General features: G+C 49.0%; 3 protein-coding genes across 4 annotated transcripts in view; 2 read left to right on the top strand and 1 right to left on the bottom strand.

The window, feature by feature from the left end:
* Window positions 1-6,891, bottom strand: part of kdm6a (lysine (K)-specific demethylase 6A) — a 30,057-nt gene extending 23,166 nt beyond the window's left edge. Inside the window, exons 1-4 of the mRNA XM_047047857.1 lie at window positions 6,215-6,891; window positions 6,018-6,081; window positions 3,345-3,453; window positions 2,801-2,850 (exon numbers count right to left, since the gene is read on the bottom strand). Coding sequence (XP_046903813.1) covers window positions 2,801-2,850; window positions 3,345-3,453; window positions 6,018-6,081; window positions 6,215-6,384 — 393 coding nt within the window. The 5' untranslated portion in view covers window positions 6,385-6,891. The remainder of the gene's footprint in view (window positions 1-2,800; window positions 2,851-3,344; window positions 3,454-6,017; window positions 6,082-6,214) is intronic.
* A 1,393-nt stretch (window positions 6,892-8,284) lies between these two features.
* On the top strand, window positions 8,285-10,411 carry fundc1 (FUN14 domain containing 1). Its single transcript, XM_047047860.1, has 5 exons — window positions 8,285-8,386; window positions 8,883-9,033; window positions 9,205-9,280; window positions 9,490-9,618; window positions 9,711-10,411. Exons 1-5 carry the CDS (start codon window positions 8,368-8,370, stop codon window positions 9,786-9,788), a joined length of 453 nt encoding a protein of 150 aa, XP_046903816.1. The 5' UTR covers window positions 8,285-8,367; the 3' UTR covers window positions 9,789-10,411.
* efhc2 (EF-hand domain (C-terminal) containing 2) lies at window positions 9,857-20,216 on the top strand. 2 transcript variants are annotated; one of them, XM_047047859.1, is made up of 16 exons: window positions 9,857-9,943; window positions 10,647-10,871; window positions 11,148-11,336; window positions 11,602-11,752; window positions 11,902-12,125; window positions 12,916-13,167; window positions 13,919-14,026; window positions 14,203-14,341; window positions 15,006-15,165; window positions 15,319-15,461; window positions 15,558-15,754; window positions 15,934-16,067; window positions 16,446-16,640; window positions 17,942-18,034; window positions 18,150-18,249; window positions 18,912-20,216. In XM_047047859.1, exons 2-16 carry the CDS (start codon window positions 10,830-10,832, stop codon window positions 19,008-19,010), a joined length of 2,226 nt encoding a protein of 741 aa, XP_046903815.1. In that variant the 5' UTR covers window positions 9,857-9,943; window positions 10,647-10,829; the 3' UTR covers window positions 19,011-20,216. The 2 variants fall into 2 exon arrangements, with proteins under 2 accessions (XP_046903815.1, XP_046903814.1); XM_047047858.1 differs by having other exon boundaries at window positions 19,392-20,212.
* Window positions 20,217-25,564: the final 5,348 nt, after the last annotated feature.

The raw sequence follows: 25,564 nt of genomic DNA, 5'->3' as shown, positions 1-25,564 counted from the left end.
AGATGGAGAGAGCGAGAGAGAGAGCGAGAGAGCGAGAGAGAGATGGAGAGAGCGAGAGAGCGAGAGAGAGATGGAGAGAGCGAGAGAGCGAGAGAGAGATGGAGAGAGCGAGAGAGCGAGAGAGAGATGGAGAGAGCGAGAGAGAGATGGAGAGAGCGAGAGAGAGATGGAGAGAGCGAGAGAGCGAGAGATGGAGAGAGCGAGAGAGCGAGAGATGGAGAGAGCGAGAGAGAGATGGAGAGAGCGAGAGAGCGAGAGATGGAGAGAGCGAGAGAGCGAGAGATGGAGAGAGCGAGAGAGCGAGAGAGCGAGAGAGCGAGAGAGAGATGGAGAGAGCGAGAGAGAGATGGAGAGAGCGAGAGAGAGATGGAGAGAGCGAGAGAGAGATGGAGAGAGCGAGAGAGAGAGCGAGAGAGAGATGGAGAGAGCGAGAGAGCGAGCGAGAGATGGAGAGAGCGAGAGAGCGAGCGAGAGAGAGATGGAGAGAGCGAGAGAGCGAGCGAGAGAGAGATGGAGAGAGCGAGAGAGCGAGCGAGAGAGAGATGGAGAGAGCGAGAGAGCGAGCGAGAGAGAGATGGAGAGAGCGAGAGAGAGATGGAGAGAGCGAGAGAGAGATGGAGAGAGCGAGAGAGAGATGGAGAGAGCGAGAGAGAGATGGAGAGAGCGAGAGAGAGATGGAGAGAGCGAGAGAGAGATGGAGAGAGCGAGAGAGAGATGGAGAGAGCGAGAGAGAGATGGAGAGATGGAGAGAGCGAGAGAGCGAGCGAGAGAGCGAGCGAGAGAGCGAGCGAGAGAGCGAGCGAGAGAGCGAGCGAGAGAGCGAGCGAGAGAGCGAGAGAGCGAGAGAGCGAGAGAGCGAGAGAGAGAGAGAGAGAGAGAGAGCTGGGGAGTATCTGGGGGTTGGCCTAGCACTGTAGTCAGCCCTGCTGGGATAGTGAACACACCTTGTGCACAAAGTTCAGAGGCTGGGGAACTGAGGGAGACGGACACACACGGGCCCCCCTCTTAACGCTCACACAACGCAGCCAAACAGAGTAGCCAACACAACTGCAAACATCACCGGTTCCCCGGGACAACCACAGTAGTGGACGACATCAGGGGTAGGGTTCACTGCTGTACCCGAGTTTCACATTACAAACTGGAGCACTGATTAGACACTTATAGATATCTAGATATCTAGACTTGTAGATATAAACTACAGGGATCTCATTTCACACAAGACCTGGTACTCACGGCGCGACAGACGAGAGGAAACAGACACAGTCTAAATGAAGAGGAGGAAAAGGGAGAGGGAGATCGAAAGACACAGAGGGCGAAGAGAGAAAGACAGTCGCACAACAATAGTGCTCAATTATAAGTGATGACACGAATTGGCTCCACGTCAGCGTACTGATTGGTCAGTACTACAGGGAGAGGGAGGGAGGGAGGTGGAATTAAGCTTCGAGGAGGAGTGCAAAAGAATGGGGAATGAGAACATGTACATGACGTCTCCGTGAGGACGAGTGTTTTCAACAAACGGTCACCTATCCCCGCCCACATCAGTGAGCGCGGGAGACAGAGAAACATGGAGAAATGGAGAATTTCGAAAAAGAGAGCGGGTGCCAAAGGGGGAGGGAGGGAGGGAGACAGCGAGCGAGGAATGTCATGAGGACACGAGCATCCAGACATCCTTGTGACGAGAAACTTCAAACTGAACCATTCAGTTCTCTTCATTGTTGTTGACTCTTATTTCACCTCACCTGAACCTGCCTGTCAGCGAATGAGTCATCGAACCAGCCCGAGATACAAGGAACTTTCACACAGGGACACAGTCCTTCATTCATCTCCACAGCAAATCGCGACGAATGCATCAAAGTAACGTAAACAGTCAGAACACCCCCTATACAAGCTACAGCCCCCAGCCCTAATCTGTACCCTCAGTCCCATCTGCCTCCCCAGCCATCATCCCAATCCTGCCTAGTCCCCCCCCCCTCCCAACTCCAGACCAGTAAGGTTAACGCTTCCAAACGACACACACAAGCTGTTACATAATCAGCCAGCGCCCCTTTCTCAGATCCTCCACGCATCCTCACCTTCTCGGCTGCTCCTCTAACCCCGCTCGCGCAGAGCGTCCTTCCCCATCTCACCCAGCCCAGCCTCGCAAAGCTGAAAGACCTTAAGGCCCGAGAGAAAAAACCTTGTCCCCTTGGCCTCCTCTTCTCACTCGGCTAGGCTAAGCCTCGTGGGCCCCAGTGCCGGCCTTCACCTCAGCCCAGTCTTCAGCCCAGCTCAGGGGGGGGGGGGGGGGAAACCTTGCACTGCGTGCCCTTGCGCCGGAGCTCAGAGTCAGGGGGTAACCCAGAGTGGTCGGTCCCCGTCACCATTACACCTCCATCACCTCCCATCGTCCAGATCCCCCCCCCCTTCAGACACCACCTCATAACCCGGCCACCGTCCCACACCAGGATGAAGGATTGGCGTGGTAGACTGCCTCGCTGGACAGGATCAGACCCAGGACCACTTCGCCGTCCTAACACGGGCCAAATGGGACTGTCTAGGCCCCATTGCGTAGTTTACATGGACCAGTGCAAACCAACGACAAACTGACGCTAAGGTCATGTTGAACCATACCACCACCATTATCCTCATGTATCAAGCCTGGAAGAGACAGTCCCGTGATCTTACATGACCTGAGGCGATGAAGTCCAAGTTTCTGTCATACCTAACCTTGTGTTGGACACAAACAAGCCCATACACACACACGACCCCTTCCCACCGCGGTGGCACACATACAGCAACGGAAACCATAGAGCCCTCTTACCTTCCAGTAGTCCGACTGTACACTGTAGTACCGCTGGTATGCTGATAATGCTGAGAGAAAGCACGGGAGAGGAGGAGAGAGAAGGAGAGAGGGGACATGATGAGTGGACATGTCGCCGCCAATGTGCTCATCGTCATAGGGGGCATACGCCCAATTCCAAGACATTCGCTCCCAGGGATAAGAGCTCATTCTGCAGACTTCCAGGAAGGTGACCTCCAGGATCTCCCTTACTCCAGCCTCCACTGTTAGTCAGACAAGTAGAGCGCCCTGACGTCCTCGTGACAGGCTGGCCAGTTTTGGGCCATCTCAGCCTTTCAGAATGTAAGGAGGCAGAATGATATTTTCTCCTGTAATTGGTTATTTTATGGCAACAAGAGAATCTGAAAAATGTATAATTACCTCATGAAAATGTCAAAAAAGCTTTAGCACAACTGGTTATGTCTGGTCTACATTCAGCCATCAACACGCTCTGACAAAAATTGACCTATTTCACGGTCCTTGTATGTGTGTGTGTTTACACAAGATGATAATTGCTGCAAATAACCTTTTGGATACTCCTCTAGGAGCAGGTTGAAGTGACCCAACTGGCAGAACATCTCTGGTTCCACTTTGCCCTCCGCTTTCAGGATGAGGGAGTCATAGCAGCTAACAGCCTAGAAAGGATGAACAGAGAGAAACAAATTTAATGGAAGATTTTCACAGTTACACAAACCTCCAAACAGTAGCATACGCTGTATGGTTAGGTCTGGTGGGCAGGAAAAAGTTGCTTAACTCTTCACAGGCTCCCTGAAGTAAAAGGCACAGAACTTGGCAAACTCTCAGATTTAGTTTAATGATGACTATGACATGAAGGCAGAGAATAAGACAAGAACACAAACTGATCTCCTGCCAATAGGGTGTTTTCCCTGCCCAAAACAAGTCGTTTTGCATGGTGCCAACTCCAATACCAAATTTGGGGTTCCAGCCAGCCAGGATTTAAATAACGTCTACACAAATCACTATGATAGCCTAAACCACAGCCGGACAGCCCTTCAGTGTAAGGGTGGTGTGTGTGTGTCTGTGTGTGTATATTCCTAAATTGCGGTCCTAGTCTATGTCTCAATTCAACCTCTTCTGTATGCGTGTGTGAGTGTCCAATATGTTATGCACTGTAAAACACACAATACAGTCAATTCATGGCAGATAGTCCTTACTACAGTACAGAAACCAGGACTAATACATCAATTAGCTGCTGAACGCCCATCCTGTACTGGAGGCATCCAAGGAGGAGAGCTTGGAATAAATCAAACACAAAGATAGTTTGCACTGCCTGGAAGCCCTATGTCCTTAAACGACTTGTTCCAGGACTTCCCTCTTTGCATTACACTGGGGAAAGTCAATCATCAAGATTAACATTCCCTGCCCTGTTAATACAAATTAATGGCTATTGCTAACACAATTACAAATCCACATTGGCAGAGTGAATGGAAAACGAATTCATTACTAAGCCAGGTGTGGCCATTCTGGTCAACTAACTGCTCCATCTTTATGACATGGTGTTAAAGAGCCCTGTGCCATGAGGTAGTCCCCTCCCCCAGGCTCTTCAAGGCAGATTATCTCTGTCTTTAGGAAATTAATGGACTCCATTGCAGTAATGGGACACAAATGGCTACATCATATGATTTAGCAAAATAAATGACATGATTTAAGTGCAACGGCATGACAAAATAATGTTTCTGCGCGTTTTCACATCCCCCTAGCTTCGGAACAACGTGCTTTGTGTTGTGATCCGTCTCTGAGGAAAATGGCATAGGCTGCTACTAGTGTTTGTTTGTCTCACGTTAGTGTCTGTGCAATAACTCAGAGACAATTCATCGGTCGAATATGTCAAGCAACCCCCGAAAATACAACTTCGCTAATAATATATTATTGTGTGTATGTGTGTGTGTGTTTGTGTGTGTGTGTGTGTGGGGGGGGGGGGGGGTAAACTGAGCAGGAGCCACATGTTGATGGTAACCTTAATGGTAGTGGGATGAGCCGCCTAGGGGGCTTCCAATGTAGCTACCACAACAGTCCAAAACAAAGCTTTGGAAGACCGTTTAGTTACTTTATGTGATATAGGCTAAGCTACACCAATTCAAGCGACTCTTTCACCTAACATTCCGTTCAACGTGTTTGCTCATTTTTGTTTCGCTTCAGATGAAAGACCAAAGCTTAGCTAGCAGCTAGCTAGCTCACACCTCTATCCGCCCCGCCATCTTGGGCCGATCTGAGCAATCATTACTTTGGTCACATTCAACGTTTAAATATTCTGCAACTTTTCCAATTTCATTAGACCTGTATTTGCTATTGCATTGACCTGAAAATGGTCAGGATAACAATCTTAATACGCCGAAGTAGGCTCCCGTTCACTCGCGGACACAGCTCTGCGCGTTTGCAGAAGCAGTTGTCCAGTGAGAGGCAGGAACGGGACGGCCGGGTCAGTATCAGTTTAGCTTGCCTGCGCCAGCCACCTAGCTAGTTAACATGGAACAACACCATGTAAAATAAAAATATTATAATTTCTCTTGTGCAGAGACCTTAAAAGAATACCTAGGAACGTTTGTCACCTAAATAGCTTTCTCTCTATAATAGATCCCAGTTCCCTTGCGCAAGATAGTGTGGTTCTGAGAATGTTGACTTGCTATATTGTTGCCAGTAACGAAATATTGGTTCACTACAATGCATCTTCACAGCCTCACTATTTCCGATTCCAGCACTAAAGCTTGAGACAACTTAGTCAGCTGATGTTAACCAATTCAATTGCACGCTTGTTTATTGAGCTAGCTGGCTAACATTGCCATCAGCTGTCAAAAGTGTTAGGCAACAACTGAGACAACTCCTTTAGCTACATCATCCTTGGACCACCTCTGTATTTTACGTCCTCAACTAGCTACATTGATATATGCTAACGTAATATAAACTTAAAAAGGCACAGCATGCAGTGAGTTATCCATGGATCCATGATGCAATGAAAATTGCTAACTTGCAGAGCAGCCAACCAACGTAAAGCAATCACAAACAGCGTCTTTAGCGATGGGAATTCTACTCAAACATGACCAGGAAACAAAGACACGCACTGTTGACAGCTGTCACGAGTGGGCTTGCAGCGCAGGTGTTAGAGCCCGTTTCCAGGTTTATGTGTAAGTATCAGAAGTGATAGGGGACAGGGGCGACTCTGATTATATCAGTGGCATACCTTTAACAGCAAGGCCTTCGTTCTGGCGCCATCTTCATGAAGCCTCTGAAATCCAAACAGTGAACTGCAAGTAGAGGACAAGACAGGCGGTTCCGTATTAGTTTGGGGGTATTCACATAGCCCGTGCAGACTACAGGCAGAAAATACTACATCAAAAAACTACACAGCAAAACATTACATAAAACTTTGTATCTAACCTGTCAATTCCCACCAAGCTGTCCCTCTCCTGCGCTGTTAGCTTCGGAAAGTCCTCCTCGGTTTCAGTCGCTTTTCCCACCGCCATTTTCTTTTCCTCATCACCAGCAGCGCCGAGACTTCGGGCAGCAGCAGAGGCAGCGGCGGCGAGCGACACTCCGCACGATTTCATGGAAATGCAACGTGGAAGTGGGCGACGAACTCCACCAAAATTCAACACTTTGTGTCCAGTACCTTATCCAGGACTGAGTAGCTTGGCTTGCGTTATTCTTGCCAAATCCTCAAGGAAAACAGGATCCCTTCAAGTTGCCTTCCTCGCGCATCATTCTACACAAAATACTATGTGTACTCCCATGAGAAATGATGCATTTAGTCGAATGAATACTGTATGTGACAAGAGGTTGTGGTTTGATTTGATCGCAAACTTGCTCCCAACCACCAGCTCAAAGTTGTTGTAATTGTGTCACATAGGCTAACGCACGCCGCCACCGTTGGAACGCCCTCTCCCCTCAGTGACCAATGAAAGCGTTAGTGTGTAATCATGTGCCTGGACCTGTATTGGGGTGTCTGCCGTCGTTTTCACATTCAGAGGCCTGGCTGAATAACAAAACCCTTAACTTCACACTGTTGTTTCTCAACCATTTTTCATTGGTTTCCTATTCTGTGTTATGGTTACGTAATTGCACTTTGAAGTAGTCTATTGGTCCAGGTGACTGTCTTTTCCAGAGGACCATCTCAAAGGAAGGGGTACAGGTCAGCTGCACTGACGCTGCAATGTTGCCAGTGCTGCACAAACTAGCAAAACACTAGCTCTCTCATAGAACATGTAATTCAATGTCAATTAATACTTGAGAATGTATTACATTTTGTCAGTCTGTTTTGTTAAGATTAAAAGGTTCTTACAACATATCCTGCTCTTATAATGTTTAATAGCCTATATGCTATTATAATGGTGCATGCTGTAGCATATTTTAGCCTATCAATCCGTTTCTCGTTAATAGGTACATTTCTTATAGGTTTTAAATGTTTTATTGATAAACATGTATATCACTCTCTCCTTTCTTCTTCTCACAGTTTAAGATTTAAAATATAGCCTAACCGATGGCAGCCTAATTATAACGTCTCGTCAGATGTAATGCAATGTTAATAAAATAACAATATCTTTTGACAATGTCTTGGTTTCTTGATGATACAACAAGTAGGCCTATCACACAAATATAAAGGACATGGCCTAATGGTTTGACTTAAAACAGTAGCTATTAGACATTAACTTTTTCAAGTAGCTATCACCTCCTCAGTTGCCATATTGAATGCAGCTATTTGCTATGTTTTTTTTTTCTAATGCACTAGAGATCGGCTACGCATACTGTAGTTTAAGATATAGGCTATATTGTTAAACTCCCCTTTGGGTAAGGGCATCCTTGATCTTGCCTTATAGGCTATAAACCAGTTTGGATCCCACTGATGTTTGTCAAGGTGGGCCCCACTATGTTGGGTCCTCCGAGTGATAACCAGGCGATCCCCTAGGTCAATTTCCTCATAGAGACTGGAATACCAGGACCCATGCAGAGATTGGTACAGGCTGTAAATCTGTCAGCACTGTCACTGCCGATTGATGCTGATGTCACCAGGCCGGAGTTGGAGGATATGAATTATTATGGACAAAGAAGAGGATCAAGTCCCTGCAGCTTCAGTAAAATCAACAAAACCTGGTGTGTTTTTTTTTTTGCTTCAATGGTGTTTACGTTATGGTCAGAAGTTCTTGGCAAACAGGATAATCATCAAGTCGCAGTAAACAATTAAGTGATCAGAACTTGCATATGATTAATAGGTGTACGTTAGGTTTAAAGAAAATAATAGCCTATACATTATTACAAAGGATCATAAATTAAAAAGTCCCTATGGTTTGTGCTTCCATTTCACATTTAGGCTATTTATCCAATAGTTTTTTTGTCATCTCAAACTGAAATTAATGAACGTCCCTTAATAGTCTAATAATAGTTTACTTCTGTCGCATAGGCTACTACTCAAGCAGTGCACGCAGTAGGATATGCTGTATTAATTTAACGCAGTTCCATTGCCAAAAATGCAAACGACGTTGTAACGTGCTGGGACAGGCTATATTTGCAGTAGCATAAAGTCACAAAACTTCAAAATGGCGGATCGTGAAGCTGGTGAGTAAGCTCAAAACTAAACTAGACTGTGATTTGGTCAACGTTTCTTTCCCAACATATAGTAATTGGTAAACAGATGAAAACAAACCAATATGTGAAAGTTGTGAGCAGTAATATTTAGGCTACAGTTATGCCGTCCTTGTGGAGCCATATGTTGTTGACCCTGTGTTACGATGTAGCCCATCGCAATAGCCAACGACGTTACCAATGAGCACCCTAGATATTCCGTATTATTATAAGTCAAGGTAGGCTAATGTTAACATGATAACTAGTTTACCCTACCTAGTAGGATAGAACAAACAGAATCCTATTATTCGTGCATCTGTTGTTTCCTAATGTGCGTGTATAACCATCGCAACTATTGAAATCGCAGAGCGAGAAACTTTGTTACAGTGTAGGCTAATGAACCTTATTTAGGCAGACCCTCAAATCAACAACTTTCTCTATTTCTTCTTTGTCAGTTAGGTTACATATTACTGTTTGTGTACATACCCAGAGAATGAAGAGGAGGTATATGAGGTGGTGGACATAACAGAATATGCGAGACGTCAACAGTGGTGGGGACGCCTGTTTGGAAACAACTCGGGCCCCATGGCAGAGAAATATTCGGTGGCCACACAGATCGCCATAGGTGGAGTGAGCGGATGGTAAGCGGGGCCCAAGTGGGTTGGATGAAAATCTGGAATGCTGGACTGCAACCCGTTTACTATTGTCTGGATTATCAACTGATACATTTTGAATAATTCTGCAGTAGCCTATTAGTCCAGCTATCATAAGGAAGATGGTTGGATTATGTTAACTTTACTTTCAAATATCAGGTGTGCAGGTTACGTATTTCAGAAAGTTGGAAAGATTGCAGCCACAGCTGTGGGTGGAGGATTCCTGTTGTTACAGGTACTAACTGATCTGTTAGTGAATTGAACTGTATCTGGACCCCAGGAAGAATAGTCTCCATGGTGTAGACTAATGGGGATCCTTAATAAACAAACAAACAAACTAACAGACATCACATGTTGACTTATTTACATTTAAAAACAAACATTGAATATTTAAATGAGAATTGTGGGGGAAAAAAGATCAATCGATTATTTTCTAATTTTCAGATAGCCAACAACAGTGGCTATGTACAGGTGGATTGGAAAAGAGTGGAGAAGGATGTCAACAAAGCCAAGAAACACCTGAAAAAGAGGGCTGATCAAGCAGGACCAGAGCTCAACTCGTTCATTGAGGATGTATGCATGCTTTTCAAATATCAACAGTTTATCGTTTATTTTGTGCTTTTGTGTTGGGCTAAATCGACTGAATGCAAAATGTTCCATTGCAGTCCTCAGAGTTTGTGAAGAAAAACGTTGTCGTCACAAGTGGATTCATCGGAGGGTTTTTACTTGGCCTGGCATCATAGGTGCTCATTCCTGCTGTAGAGAACCAACCAACCACCCGTGGCTGTGAAACTTTCCCTCTTCAAATGCTGGTGTTGACCAACACTGTCATCAGCATGAACCAAAGTGTTACACATTAACAGCAAACAGATTATCACAGCTGTATGTCTACCATTGGGTGAGGCCTAAGTGTATATCCTATATGCCATAGAGGTATAAATATATATCTCCATGCTAAATGTACTGTTTCTACCACATCAGAATGTTCATGTTGGTGCCACTATGGGTTATAGCGTGAGAAAAACCCCATCCCTTTCGAGGCACTCTGCAGTGTTCATTGTAGATGCAGATGTACCTATCCAGGGGTTTAATAGCTCAGACAGTGAGACTTTGGGGCATATTTATTGCTCTGTTTGGGCCTGGCCATATACTGCACAATAATGTATGCATTGTTAAATACAATCATATCTGTCGCTGTTAGGTGGCAATACAATATGCTGGAAATACAGAAAAATTATATAATATTGTTTTATTCTATCGCCCTGGTTCTGCTTGAATGTGTCCATGGCACTCCCAGGCATAGTTACATAGCACTTGCCATGCACATTTTATGTTTTGTAATAAAAGTACTTGAATTTCACTTTGACTAGCAATGTTTTGGTTTGTTTTGCCTTCATGAGAGTGCAATATGAGAAAGGCTGTGTTTACTAGCCTCTTTTGTGACTTATTTTGCCCAATATAGCCAACCTATTCACATTGAGACTAGTAGGCTACACAAAACACAAAATGCTGTTGTGTGTGTATTGTTCATGATAATAAAAGTGAATAACGGACGTTTTGTTTTGTCTTTCAATAACTATCTTTTTTTGGTTTATGACTAGGCCTGCCAAACATCCTCATGAAACTGAATGTATCAAAATGCCAGCACTGGACACATGTTGCTAGGCAACGTACCAAACAACTCTGGCTAGAACTTCAAATTGGAGACGGGCTGGTCAGGTCTCCTGAATTGGATTTGAAACTGGGGAAAAAAGTTATATAATTTATCCAAAACCTAAACAACAATGGCGCTCCCGATGGTACCTGGGAATTCTCCTAATAAAAACGTAAGTAGCCAATAACTGTGTTACTATTCGTTGAAAGGTTCCGATAGCCACTGGCTTACAGAAATGTACACATCAGGATTGTTCCCACTGCTACTGTACTGTAGCTAGCACTACATTCACATTCAGCTACCGTTTTAATCAAACGTTTACGAACAGTAGTCGCCATGTACCTTAATAAAACTAAGCACAAAACTAAAGTCAGTTGAAGCTTAATAAAATTGAAACTGCCAATGTTTGCCTACATTTGTCGTTTTTTACTAATTTCCTTCTCTCCAGTTGGGAAAAGACAAATTCCACAAGTCCCAACATTTTGACTATTCCAATGGGGTCGCTATGATGGTGGGGTCTGAGAAACCAGGCATTGGAGGGGAACCACTTCTGGGTCAGAAGACTTGGCCAAAGTACTCTGTGTTCCCCAAAGGAGAAGGCAGTGACATGCCATCGTGGGTGGCCTTTGACAAGCAGGTCTGTTTCCCAATACTAGAGTGAAGTTCACTAATAATTATCGAGAAAACCAGCAGGATATTGCTTTGTCATTCTGTCCTTGCACTTCACCACTTCACTTAGGTATATCTGCAAAATGAAACAAAAAACTGACTGTGTGACGGTGGTGGCGTAGGCTTCCTATCTCAGATTCCATTTTTCCGGTGTCTATGGAAATGAACTGTGGCTGTGAACTGTGTTCAACTGTGCTGCTGCGTTCACCATCCCTTGTCCCCCTCCTCTGAAGGTGCTTTGCTTCAATGCCTACTTTGAGGAAACAGTGACCCAGAAGCAGGAGGAGAAGTACAGGGTGCGGAGGTGTAAGATCTACTTCTACCTGGAGGACGACACCATACAGGTGGTAGAACCAGAGTTCAAGAACAGTGGCATCCCTCAAGGTGAATTTCACATTCATTTCACCGACATTTAATATGAGGAAGTGCATGGCGCTGAGATGTCAGACAAATCCAGGCTTGAGTTTTTCTAGTCATCATCAGATCATTTATTAAAGGGTTGTAAGTGACTGGGCATTGATTGTCGGTTACAGGGACGTTGATTCGCCGTCACCGAATTCCACTTCCACCGCCGAATGACAACCAGTTCTACACAGTGCACCATTTCAACACCAACCAGCAGATGACACTGTACTCGCGCACCTTCATGATCACAGACTGTGACCCTTTCACCAAGAACTTCCTGAGGAAGCTAGGGGTCCGCATCAATGGCCCCGGCTCTGCCCCTGAAGACCCCTACAGCAACCTCCGGCAACAGGTGGGGGAGGAGAGAGGGAGAGGAGAGGAAGGGAGGTAGAGGGGCTATGGTGCAGTTATGTTAGACAGAGAGAATGTGTGTGTGTGTGTGTGTGGGGGGGGGGGGGGCACACAGATCCCCAAATGGAGTGTGAGTAGATAGGTAGTCAAATGGCTGAGTGGTGAGGGAGTCGGGCTAGTAATCTGAAGGTTACAAGTTCGATTCCCAGCCGTGCCAAATTACGTTGTGTCCTTGACGTTGTGACGTTGTGCCCTACTTGCCTCGGGGGGGGGGGGGGGGAATGTCCCCATGCTTACTGTAAGTCACACTGGATAAGAGCGTCTGCTAAATGACTACATGTAAATGTTAGCAGGGCCCAAGTGGGTTGGAAAAAGATCTGGCATGCTGGACTGCCACCCACACACCATTCTCTGGAGTATTTATTACTCTAAAATGGCTCCTGCCTTCCCATGAATGACAGTAGATTTATGTTTCCCTTTAAATATCAGGTGTGCAGGCTATGTATTTCAGAAAGTGGGGAAGATTGCTCACCATAGGAGAGCCATGCGAGAACCCAAGTTCCACGTTATTCGTTTCGTTTGTGCCCAATCCACAGTGGTTCATTTAATCACCTGCCAAGTTTTTTTTTGCAAACACTTTTCAAGGACGAGTTCAGTGAGTCAGTTAGAAGACTGCAGCCACAGCCTGGAAAGCTGGGAGAGGGAGGGGCAAAGGGGAGGTGGGGGGGGGTCCGTTAGTGCCTTGCAGATCAACTCCGCCATCTTTCTTAATCCATGCAATGCATATCTAGATGGAGGAGAATATGAAGCCACTGAGGCCCTACGAGAGGCAAGACACGCTCAAGCAGTTCCTGGATCATGACCGGAACGTTCTGAGGTTCTACTGCCACTGGGACGACTCGGAGAACATGTTTGGTGACCCGCGGGAGCTCACGCTGCACTACTTCCTGGCCGATGACACCATCGAGATCCGCGAGGTCATCTACCCCAACTCTGGACGAGACGCTGCGCCCAAGTTCCTTCACAGGAGCAAACTACCCAAGGTGAGTTTGGAGTCAGGCTGTCGGTCCGTCATTTATCCAGCTGCGTAAAAGACGAGACAAAATTGCTGTCCAGCAGCACAAGACATGACCGGCCGTCCCCGAAACAGGCCCCTTTCTCACAGCAAACACCGGTGGACAACACAAACGGGTGGCCTCGCTCTCCCACCGATGTCTTTCTTTTTTTCTCCCCGTGTCCCTCTCTTTGTCACTCTCGTTCTCTCTCCCTCGACATCCTGCCTTCCTTTCCCCCCCTCAGATCTTTCATTCACCCTGACAGGACTAGAGAACCTTGTAGCCTGCCTCCAGCTCTCTACAGCTTTCTCCTCCACTTACTGTTCAGACTCTAATTCATTCTGAAAGGGCGCACCGGAGAATTCGTTCATTTGTCTTCACATTGTTTTTTTTTGTTGTTTTTTACTTCCGATCTAGTGATTGTCAGTCTGATTGTTTCGTTGCCGTTCCCCAAATGTCATCTCGAAAGGTTGATGTGAGTCCCCCAGCCAGAGAGACACATAACCACATCCCCACTTACAAATGATGGCTGTCTCGCGACGTGTTTGTGGTCTGTGCTCACTCGAGAATGTGTCGCAAACCGTCGCCATGCAAAGAGCCCTATCTGGCTAAGCTCTACGTTTCAGCTTTTCAGCTTTGTGTGCGCTCTGGTGCGTGTGTGTGTGTGTTAAGAATAATACAGAATGTGTGTGTGTGTGTGTGATGAACACTATTCTGTTCTTGTGTCTTGCTCTTCTAGCATGGTCCTGTGGCCAAGCGGCAGCCCGGAGAGATCACAGACCGCACGGTGCTCAACGTGTTTGGGCCCATGGGCCAAGGAGGACGCTACATCCTAGACAGCCTCAGAGTACGTCTGGACTGGGCTGGGGGGAAGAACTGTTGTCTTAGCTAAACATAGCGAGATCGAATGACAACAAGAATAAAAAATACATGTGTGTGTATATAAATAACACTCTCCCTCTCTCTCTCTCTCTCTCTCTCTCTCTCTCTCTCTCTTTCTCTCTGTGTATTTCATTCTTTCAGACTGGTGCAGTTCAGGATGAGTTCTATAAGGACAGTGACCTGATTCTGGGTGGGGTAGTGAATGTGTGGGGAAGGAGGGTAGTCATCTGTGACTGTGACAACTTCACCAAAGAGCACTATCGCTCCAAGTACGGCATTGGTAAGTCTCAAACGCTACAGAAAAGGGTAAGCAAAAAGAAAAACAATCATAAATTGCTGGAGACTTGCACTGCTTGAGTTTGACCACTAGATGTCCATAGAGTTGCAGAGTTGCATTCCGGCAAACGGGTGCAGTCTGTTTTGTGGGGCAGCAGGCCGTGTGCTAGGTTCAGTAGATGCCGTGGGACCTACAACCCATCTCCAGCCCCATCTGTCATCCAGGCCGACACCAGAAACCCCCTGTAATCACCCTCCAGCCTCTGCCCTAGACCTCTAGACTCAGGGGCCAGGAGAGGGGGGCAGAACAGGCTCATGCTCCACCAGAAAAAGTAACCCAACCTGGGCTTGCATGTGTTCCTCTCCCCGCTCCCCTTCCAATGTTTATGGCTTGGGGTGGTTGTGGAGCTTGTAGCATTAGTCACAGCTGATGGAGGCCGAGGCCCCAGTGACAGGCCCCTCTGACGGAGAGCCCCGTCTGACCGCCCGGGGGGGTCAGCGGGCACGAGGTCACGATCTGTGACCAGCCTCCTATACGAATGGAGGACACGGACAGAAAGCCTTCTCCTTTGACCTGCCCTCAACTCTTCTTTCTACCTCTCTCTCCTTTTCCGTTGGGGCCCTCTCTTCTGTCTCGCCGTGTCCGACCCGACCGTTGGCTCTCTTAGAGGACTTTGCCCCCATCCAGTACAAGGCGCCCCCTGCCCCCAAGCCCCCCCGGCCAGTGCCCCCCTACAACGGTTTTGGCTCTGAGGAGGACTCCCTGTGCTCCTGCCAGGGCCTGCTGCCCAAGCCTCCTCAGAAAGACCTGCGCAAATTCGTGGACAGGTGAGAGAGAGAAAAGCCAGGCACGTCGCGTCACCGTCGATTTCTCCATAGCGGTGTGTGTGTGTGTTTGTGCGCGTGGTTGGTGCGTTTCTGTATTGGCGTGTGTCGCGTGTGAGGATATCGACTCGATCCTGTGTTGACCTCCCGCCTCAGGGAGGGGCTGGAGAGCAACGTGCTGAGGTTTCTGGGGAAGATGGCGACGGACGACCCCGTCAACCGTGACCGGGTGTTCATCATTTCCTTCTACCTCGGTGATGACACCATCTCCGTGTTTGAGCCCCCGCAGAGGAACTCAGGTCAGAACGACGACCACCAATCACGCCTAGAACACAACAGCAGCCGTACCCTATCCTCCCCTCACCTCTCCCCCCTCCCCATCCCTTCCTCGCCAGGTGTGCTGGGCGGTAAGTTCCTGGAACGCGGTCGCATCAAGAAACCGGGCCAGGAGCTTTTCAAGAGTGAGATGTCGCAATACTTCTGCGCCCGGGACCTGTTTGTTGGAGCTAGGCTCGCCCTCAACAACCAGGCCTTCCAGCTGGTGGATGCAGACGATTACGCCTTCAACTACATGGAGCAGCATGCTGAGGAGGTGGGGGAACACTCCACACTCACTTCCCTCAACGCTTCTTTGCTTTAGAACTCCCATCAACCCCCCCCGATGTGTTTACAGTAGACTGCCTGACAGTACACTGTTGGTAAACACAACAGAAGACTGTGACTTGTTCAGTTGTTACGTTCCCGGACTAGCATACCTCTGTTTCTCTCCAGTTCCCCATGGCTAATGTAGGCACCATCATCAGTAAGCTTCGCTCCGTCTCAGAGGAGAAGATGAGAGAGATCAAACGGTTCCTGGCCCTCAGCGACCCTGGCAGCACGGGCCTCATCCCCTACGAGGCCTTCAGGTATAGGAGGACACCTCTCAAATAAAAAGCTCTCATGAACCTGCCAATTTACATTTAGTCATTAGCAGACGCTCTTATCCAGAGCGATTTACAGTAAGTACCCAGAGGCAAGTAGGGTGAAGTGCCTTGCCCAATGACACAATGTCATTTAACACGGCGGGGAATCGATCCGGCAATCTTCTGATTACTAGCCCGATTCCCTCACCGCTCAGCCATCTGACTCCCAAATGCCTATGGCTCCCAGCGGCTCTCCTCAGATCAGACGAGGCGGAGGCCTTTCGAAATCTGTCCTGGTGCCAAGGTCACAGCAGCTGGACTTGGATTGGCCCTGCCTGCAGTCGAATTCAGAGTTGACGTGTGTCTGTGTGTGTCCGCCAGGGGTCTGCTGGTGGGGATGAATTGGGGCCTGTCGGAGCACGAGGTGATGATGCTGGGCCGGTGTTTCTCGGCGCCGGAGCAGCCCGCTGACGACCTGGGCCAGATGCTGGCTGTGGCTCAGGACCAACTCAGGAAGAAACACTTTGAGAGCTTCGCTGACATGGCCCGGGCCTTCACGCACGAGGACCGACACAAGTAGGACAAACACACACAAGCACGTGAAAAACAGAGCCATCCCCCCTGCTACCCCACCCTGCTACCCCACCCTGCTACCCCACCCTGCTACCCCACCCTGCTACCCTAACCCTGCTACCCTGCCCTGCTACCCCACCCTGCTACCCTAACCCTGCTACCCTGCCCTGCTACCCCACCCTGCTACCCCACCCTGCTACCCTAACCCTGCTACCCCACCCACCCTGCTACCCCACCCTGCTACCCTAACCCTGCTACCCTACCCTGCTACCCCACCCTGCTACCCCACCCTGCTACCCTAACCCTGCTACCCCACCCACCCTGCTACCCCACCCTGCTACCCTAACCCTGCTACCCCACCCTGCTACCCTAACCCTGCTACCCCACCCTGCTACCCCACCCTGCTAGCCCACCCTCCTACCCCACCCTGCTACCCTAACCCTGCTACCCCACCCTGCTACCCCACCCTGCTACCCTAACCCTGCTACCCCACCCTGCTACCCCACCCTGCTACCCCACCCTGCTACCCCACCTTGCTAAGGAGGTCTTCTTTGCCACACACCCGCTTCCTAACTCGCCGCGTCCTCGCCAAACGCTTTCGCACAAACGCCGCCGACAGCGCACGGGCTTCTCCGCTGCTTTTCCCGTCATGTCAACACGCGCGTACGCCAACACGAGACACGCTCACGTTTCCACACAGGCACATTAGCGTCACGCCAAAGCACCAATCACGCGGCCGGGGGCCCCATATCTGTGAGCAACAATTAGTTCCAGAGGTGGGAGAGTGGAGCATTGGAACCAGACGATCCCCAAAGACCTGTATGGCATGTAGCTCTTACATTCCGCCCAGGCAGTGCACACACACACACACACACACACGCACAGTGTAGAGCTGTGGCATGTTGCAGGCTGACCCGGGGTAACGAATGGCCTGGTGGCTCACAGGGTCAAGCTGAATGGACCGTAGATTGGACAATGTGGATACCCTTAGTTCGTTTCCGATCTGTCTCCAGTGCCTCCCTCCTTTGCCTTCTGTAATGAAGATGGCATGTGAACAGTTGGCCTCCAGACCTTTCAACAATATTTGGGGAAAACTGTAATCAAGTTAACTCTCACACAATAATTCTGGTCTCTCTCTTATTTTCCCTTTTTCTCTTTTGCTCTACCTCTTTCTCGCGGACTTTCTCAAACACACACACACACACACACACACTGTTCATCACAGCTCCTCATGTTTACATGTTCCCGCTTTCCCCGTGTTTGTCCTTGTGGCTTACGCTGTCCGCGCTGTCTCCTGTCTCCAGGCTCGGCCGTCTGTCCACCAAGGAGACCAGGACGGTGTGCAAGGCCTTCCATCTGCCCCTGGCTGACGACCTGCTCCTGGCCCTGTTCAACAAGTACACGTTTACACTGCTCCAAACCATGACGCTCGACCTAGACCATGGCTTGTTCTCCGTGTGTGGCCCGCCGGGAGGTGCACTAACGCGTCTCTGTCTCCCTCCCCGTGTCCAGGTTTGAGACAGGGGATGAGATCGACTACCATGCCTTCCTCGCTGGCATCAACTGGAGGGAGAACCCTGCCCCTCCGATCCTGCCCGATGATGCCCTGAAGGTTAGAGATCTGTGACTTCATTTACATTTTACTTTTATTCATTTAGCAGACGCTCTTATCCAGAGCGACTTACAGTGAGTACAGAGACATTCCTCTGAGGCAAGTAGGGTGAAGTGCCTTGCCCGAGGACACGTCATGTGGCACGGCCGGGAATCGAACCGGCAACCTCCTGATTAACAGCCCAATAGCCAGGTAAACTGAAAGGTTATCGAGCGAGGCGTTGACAGACGCGTTGGGGATTATTTCCTCGTCCTCGGCCATGACCCAGCTGGAGAGGCCCTGTGATCTTCCCTGACGCGTCGGTCTTGACTAGCCGTGTAGCTGTAATCAGCCGTGTCGAGCCGCAGAACAAGTTGAGCAGAAACATGTGATCTGGGCCCCCGCAACGGAGGGATAAACAGAGGAGCAGAAAAGAGAGAGAGACAGTAAAGGAGAGGGGACGGGGGAGAGGGGGGGGGGGTTATAGGTTTTCTCCCTTGAGATGATGAGGATTTACGGTGACATCAGCAGAACATGTCAGGCCTCGTTGGACATCTAAAGCTCTAGGCGCGGCGTGGACCCGTGTGCGCGTGTGACAGACTGGGTCCGTGTGTGCGTTTGTGTGTGTCTTTGTTCTGTTTCCATACACTCTCTCTAACAGTGTGCCATCACTAATTTCCCAGCTTTTTTCCGCCTCGCGGGGCCCTAAGATTGTCAGCCATTCTCTGGTCCGCTACCTTGCCTTCCTCGACAAGCTCTGTGGAAGCCCTGAAGAAGAGTGAACACTTCCAATGTCTCTTTGGCTCACCTCCAGTATTCTGCTGTGTCATATTGATGACATCACAAGACCCTCCAGATTCTTTTGCTTTAAGCCTCCTTTCTAAGGGCTTTTAATCTTTTTTCGCCCTTGCTCTTCCATTGGCTGTATGCGTGACTGAAGGCCAACCTCAGAAACATGACAGATAGCCAGAAACCTAACATACCTGCGGAAGTAAACAGTGTTATCCTTCTCCTACTCTCCTATGAGGACATTATGTGTCCTGTCACCTACAAAACTCGAGGTGTACTTAAACACCAAACACAGGAGCAGAAGATAGACAGGTGTAGTCAGTGAGACGCCGTAGAGAGCTGCTGAGACAAAGCTGTGCTGCTGTTGTGTCCAGTTTGACGCAGACTGGAGCGGGGAGGCCCGGGGCCCAGCAGTGAGGAACGTCAAGTACTCAGTCCTTCTGGAGAAGGTTCTAGACAGTGTGAAGAACCCCACGGACGCAACATTGTGACCCAGCACAGAGAGATGACCTGTCCTGGCACCGTCCTGCTAGCCTTGATGCCTTCAACTCATTGGACAACTCAATTGGACATTCTACTGAGGCTCTCTGCCTCTCGTTATTTTATCCTGAATTAAAGAATGTAGATAGCATTTGCAACCAAACATCTGTGTTTTGATTATGTTTTGTGTGGAAAGTATGTGTTTACTTAGTGGCTTACACATCAAATAAGATACTTAACTATGGTATGTGAAAGGCTGGAAGGCAGGGTGGGAACGCGTGTGTGTGTGTATGTTTGTGTGTGTGTGTGTATTTGTTTAATTGTTTTTGTGGGGCCCAGAAAACCCCCTAGGAATAGGAAACGAAGGAAGATTACGGGACATTTTCTCTGTCCTTGGCGTTATTTCTAGGGGGTGCAGTAGGAATTAGGTTCAGGTTAGGTTTTTGTGTTAAGATTCATGTTAAAGGTTAGGGGGAAGGTTTGGGTCGGGGGTTAGTGAAAACAGGACCTGAATTGTTAATCCCACAAGACTAGGTAAATAAACCTGTGTGTGTCTGCTAAGGTACAGTACATGTGTGTACAATATGTCAAATTAGTGAGAAAGCCATAGAGACACTGTAAAAGATACGGGGCATTAAACCAGAACCATATTTCAGCCACGGGCTGACAAACACACGCACACGTTAAGATTACCAAGTATCCGCCTACACAGAGCTGAGTTGATAAGAGAGGAAATGACCTTGGAACGAAGGACCAGGTCTGACTGAGCTCCTGACCAGATCAATGCTTCCAGAAACTTGACCCTGATGCCTGCAGAGGACATGGACAGTGTGGGAGTACAGGCCATGGAAGACCCCCTACTGGAGAACCTGGACACACAGGTCCAACTGGGACAGAGAAGAAACCTGTTTTCGGATGACATCAGTGAAGGTTATGGTTGTATATGTGTTTGGACGAAGCATTGATTGGCAGAGAGAGAGCCAGGTGTTTGATTAATGCCCAGAAACACCCGTTTTGGAAAGCAATTCCTTGTTTTGGGGTGGAGAGGGGAGTTGGAGCCTGTTCACAAAGTGTGCAGTTGCTGCGTTGTGTGTGCGTGCGCTGCTGGTGTGTAACAGGGGCAACAGGTTGCTGTACAGGTTGGGGCTCCACTGTAATCAGATCCTCCATCTCAAATGGAGGCTTTGCTGCTCTGGGGTTAGCCGAAACATTCGGTAATCAACGATCCAATCCCCCCTTTCAAGCCCACCCTTTCGTTCTCTCTTTTGTCTCACTCAAACCCGCGCGCGCCTGCACTCACTCCAGCACCCCCTGTCCAGGCAGCAAAGCACAGAAAGAGGGTATGACATCACCCAGGGTATTATCAGGTCTTCACTGTCTGCTTTCACACATACTCAAATATTAGCCTCACCCTCCGCTGCCTGCCACAGAGGGTAGTGTGGACGGGGATGGGGTGTTAGTGGGAGGAGGGGGTGGGGGCTGGGGGGCACGCGGGGGGCTTCCTGAGCACAAACTTGGCCTCCCGAAACGGTGGGCGGGGGTGCAATCAGGGGGTCAGAGTGTACATCCCCCCCACGCCCCATTCTACACACCGACACACACGTCTGCCCACGAGAGCAGCGCTGCAGCTAACCCCAAAGCCGAGATTCCGGCCCCGTTTCATGCCTCAAAAATGGCCTCCATCCATGACGAGGAATAACCTTGGACCACACAGAGCCATCCATCAAGACGCTGCCCACCTGCACGACCCTGCCTATTCCAAAGGCTCCCATTTGAGGAGCTGACGAACATGTTAAATGTTCAGAGTAAGTACGTCATGAAAAGATAACGTGAGGATCCAATGAAAGAGTCAAACCTCCCATAACATCATCCATCACGGCTGACCTTGGCTGCTGTGCTTCGGCTGGACCGTGGGGTCTGAAGGAGAGCGGTCTCTGTGGTCTGATTGGCTTCTCCGCTCAGACAGCAGAGGGGGAGACCCAGCTCTGGAAGACCCGTGTAAGGATGTCTGTTCTGGTCCAAGTTTACTATTCTTCTGCTCTGTCTTTCCACACTGTTAAAAACGATATGCAGGAAGGTCATAAATGTTTCTGGGGTAAAAGGATCTCCAGTGTGTTGTGGGGGGTGAGGAGGTGTGGGCCTGTGTGTGTGTGTCTGTGTGTGTGTTTGTGTGGAACGTTTGATAACTGTTATGGCTCTACTATGAGGGCTGGATCGTTAAAGCTCCCCAAGGATAATAGGGGAAATGTTTGTTTTTAACGACAACCTCTTTTCTTGTTAAACTTGTTAAACGGTCATGTGCATCCATAACAATGTGAGTCCGCCGTGCGTCCAAGCAGCCTGCACAAACAAGAGATGTATGATCATTCAGGACTACACAGTGTAATGAAACTGAACTCCAAACGATCTGCGTCGTGCATTATCCATTTACCCACTCCACCTACAAGGCTCTGAGCACTTGTTCAACTACAGCGTGTCCCTGGGCACCCCGGGCCAGACCTGGTACACTCATCAAACACGTTGTCTTTGGCAGCTGTAGGCCAGGACATTATTCTAGCTGGTAAAATGAAGAGAAGTTATTCTACACCAGCTGTAAATTAGAACACAGGGAACTATTTTCATTCGGGTCTTTGCTCCCACAGGACTCGATTTTGGACCGGAGCGAGCCTGTTTTTCTGTTGCGCGCCGGTCGACATAAATCTCTCGAAATTATGGGCCCTTTCTCTATTTTTTTTTCGTGTAGCTTGAAATAAGAGAGCAGATCCATCTCCTAAATGAAGACTGAATGTGTTCCTGGTCCATCAGTCAGTCTTCTGTGGGCTGCTGGCCCTCGCATGCATAATAGGAACCTGCTTTGAACAAGCCTCCCAGCCAGTCAGAGACAGAGAGAGAGAGAGAGAGAGAGAGAGAGAGAGAGAGAGAGAGAGAGAGAGAGAGAGAGAGAGAGAAGTAGGGATGGGAAGATATTTTTTTTACAGGGGATCAGTAAGACAGGTAAGAGCAGAGCTCCGGTTGGGTGGCCCTGACCGGATCAGGCGGGGATGGTGGTCTGTGTGGGGAAGCCTGGAGGCGAGAACACAGGTTCGGCTCTGCAACCCTCCGACCGCACTCCTCTCCGAAAGGATAGAAGCTGAGAAGACGTCCAACTCCCAAACTTGCGCATCAACAACTACAACCCAGTTACACATCTACACGTACCGTGGGACTGCTACGGAGGATAAATCACTGCTGTAAAAAGGACAGGCCCCTATCCCTCCTAACCACCGGCAGTACACAGTCATATCCATGACAGAGGACCGTTTTGTTTTAGTTTGGACTATTTCTGGCTTGTAGTCACACACACAGACACATACACATGCATGCACGTACACATCTCTCTCGACCCCTCCTGCAGTATCCTTCAGAGGATCCAGAGAAATAAATGACTGCAGATGGGATTTCGATTTTGCTTGAGCAGAACATTTTCTTGACGGGATATTAGGATACATCACCTCAACCCAGTTAGGGTGTGTCACCACCTCACCTGAATACAGGCCGTCCATGCCAAGTCAAGATACTCTGGTTTCACATGGTTGAGTTATGAGCCTTTAATTGCGCTGTATTCACCCGGGTGATCATTTAAAACGCCTACAACTGTTATCCAAATCCAAATTTCACTAGCTTGGGTCTCTCTCATAGGTGTCTCTTGGTCATGTATACGTTTCTGCTCTCCTGCTGTTGGCTGTAAATCGGCTCTTTCAGAGGTATGTGTGTGTGTATGTGTGTGTGTGTGTGTGTGTGTGTGTGTGTGTGTGTGTGTGTGTGTGTGTGAGAGAGAGGGAACAGGTGAGAAATTTGACGGAGTTCAGCTGAGGTCTAGCAGGTAATTGTGTTTTGAAAACGTCTGACCCTCCCTAAGCCCTACTTTGTTAAAGCTGCTTGCTCCTTTATTTCCCCCGAGAGTTTAGACTGCATACCAGAAGATCTGTCTGTCTCTGTCTGTCTTTCTGTCTTTCTCCATATACTTACCTACTTGCCTGCCTATCTTTCTTTCTGTCTTTCTGTCTGTCGGCCTGTCTGAGAGATAATTTAAGATGTCAGAGACAGACATCTTTTCATATATTCTCAACACCCTTTATTGTTCCCAGGTTTTCTGACAGACCCATTGTTAGAGCCGTGGTTATACATATTTCTGTTTCAACACGTTCATCTCGGTCCTGTCTGTCATTCTCTTTCCGTTCCATGCTTTTCCTCTGTCAGGAATGCGTCTCTAACACCCTGAACCCCTTCAGACAGACACAGATTGTATATGTGCACCCTTCCCCCCCTACCCCCCCCCACCACACCACACACACACACACATCCTGCACCTTGGTGTGGACTACTCTTCAGAACAGCCTTGCCACCCGTGCCAGTATTGATATCAGCTGCAGATTGATCATTCCCCTGTTACCCAAACTGGGTCAAATCTCAAACTGTGTTTGAAATTCCAGAGAGGCCAGTCTTATAGCATGGTTGGGAACGTGGATGGGGGCTTAAGGGGAGGTATGACAGCTGTTGTCTCACGCTGACAGCGATGTCTGCCACGCGACACCACTCTCATGTCTCTTGCTTCCTCCTCGCATCGTCTTCGGGCTGTCTGTATTTACATGAGGACACCGAGGACAAAAGAGGGATGATTTGACCACAAAACATCTGGTCCTGACAAGGCCACCGCGTTGCCATTCCGAAGCCGGCTCTTCCTGGTTGTTCAGGACTCATGCTGATGGACCGTCGTGGTGGACATGGCTCTCTGTGTTCATCGCCGCGAGCTTCAGCCTGTAGATGGGTCGTGTGTGGATTGGAAGTGGGCAGACTCTCGAACCAAGATCTTCAAACCAAGAAAAGCCACTTCGCTACATGAGAGAACGGGCAGTTACTTTTTTACCTAACACATGGTCGCTGTGAGTATAACCCTCTGTCTCTCTCTCTCTTTCTCTCTCTCCACTTTTCTCTCCCAACTCGTTCACCCCCACCCCAGCTATCCCACCCACCCTGACCCCCCCCAAGCCCCACTCAACCCCCTGGTGTCGCGTAGAGTCGGGAGGCGCGTGAAGAGAAAGGCCGGGGGACCAGTTGTTTTTAAATAAACTAATTCTGCTAACAGTTTTATAACCCTGACCTCGTAAAACTGGCCTCAACTTTTGGTCAGCTCTCTGATGGTGCAAGCAGAGCAGTCCAGGCCTGGAATTCCCATTTGCCTGTCAGGAGCATGTCGGTGTGTCAGCTGGTGTGAGTGTGTGTGTGTGTGTGAGAGCGTGAGCGAAAGTGTGTGTGTTTGTGTGTGTCTTCCATGATATACGATTGCATCTACATTTGACAACCATCCTCAAAGGCACAGCATCTCATCCCCCCCCCCCCCCCACGCTCCCTCTTCAGTCCCTTCCTCGCGAAAGTACAGGAGTGTGAATGTGAGACGGGGCAAAAGAGGGGCGAGGTAGACGAACGCGAGAGAGAGAGAGACTGTTGGAAAGCTGTGTGAGAGAGAGGGAGAGGTGAGGGGGGGGGGGGGGGGGGAGGGGGGCGGAGAGAGGGGGGCGAGGAAGGGAAAGTGAGCGAGGCAGCGGGAGGAGAGAGAGAGCAGAGAGAGCTCACACAATGAGTCAGGGAGAGAGGCTGTGTGTGTGAGAGAAAGATAGAAGAAGAGGGAGCGAGTGGAAGAGGGGACACAGGGATTGGAAAGCGATTAGGGGAGAATCCAGAGTCCGCTCGTGGTGTGGGAGCAGCGCCCGTGTGGATATTGCTGTCACTCTGCTGATCAGGACTGAAGGTAAGATACCGCAGGAGCTCCGGGGGGGGGGGGGGGGGGGGGGGGGGGGGGGGGGGGGGGGTCCGGTCGTCCGACTACAAGCCCAGGAGCAGGACTCCTCCGCAGGTGTAGATACCAACAGCAGCCACATCAAAGATTCTCGTTCGCTCGGATCACGAGCTGTCGATTCCAATTGAAAACAGAACATCGCCACGGCACAAACAAGTCAGCTCTATCTTCATGCCGTCCGTTGGCTAGACGGTATATTTATGGATATAAAGCTTGATAACAAAGTGTCGG

The sequence above is a fragment of the Hypomesus transpacificus genome, chromosome 23 (assembly GCF_021917145.1).
Source record: "Hypomesus transpacificus isolate Combined female chromosome 23, fHypTra1, whole genome shotgun sequence".
Taxonomy (NCBI): Eukaryota; Metazoa; Chordata; class Actinopteri; order Osmeriformes; family Osmeridae; genus Hypomesus; species Hypomesus transpacificus.
This window is presented reverse-complemented; position numbering and strand designations above follow the sequence as displayed.

What these genes read in the sequence shown, in the direction of transcription:
- fundc1 (XM_047047860.1), top strand. An exon ending in GAGGATTCCTGTTGTTACAG is followed by an intron (nt 9,281 to 9,489) that starts GTACTAACTGAT and finishes TCTAATTTTCAG; the next exon opens with ATAGCCAACAACAGTGGCTA. An exon ending in TCAACTCGTTCATTGAGGAT is followed by an intron (nt 9,619 to 9,710) that starts GTATGCATGCTT and finishes GTTCCATTGCAG; the next exon opens with TCCTCAGAGTTTGTGAAGAA.
- efhc2 (XM_047047858.1), top strand. Translation starts at nt 10,830, where the DNA reads ATGGCGCTCCCGATGGTACCTGGGAATTCTCCTAATAAAAAC. An exon ending in TCGCTCCAAGTACGGCATTG is followed by an intron (nt 14,342 to 15,005) that starts GTAAGTCTCAAA and finishes TGGCTCTCTTAG; the next exon opens with AGGACTTTGCCCCCATCCAG. An exon ending in ATCCCCTACGAGGCCTTCAG is followed by an intron (nt 16,068 to 16,445) that starts GTATAGGAGGAC and finishes TGTGTCCGCCAG; the next exon opens with GGGTCTGCTGGTGGGGATGA.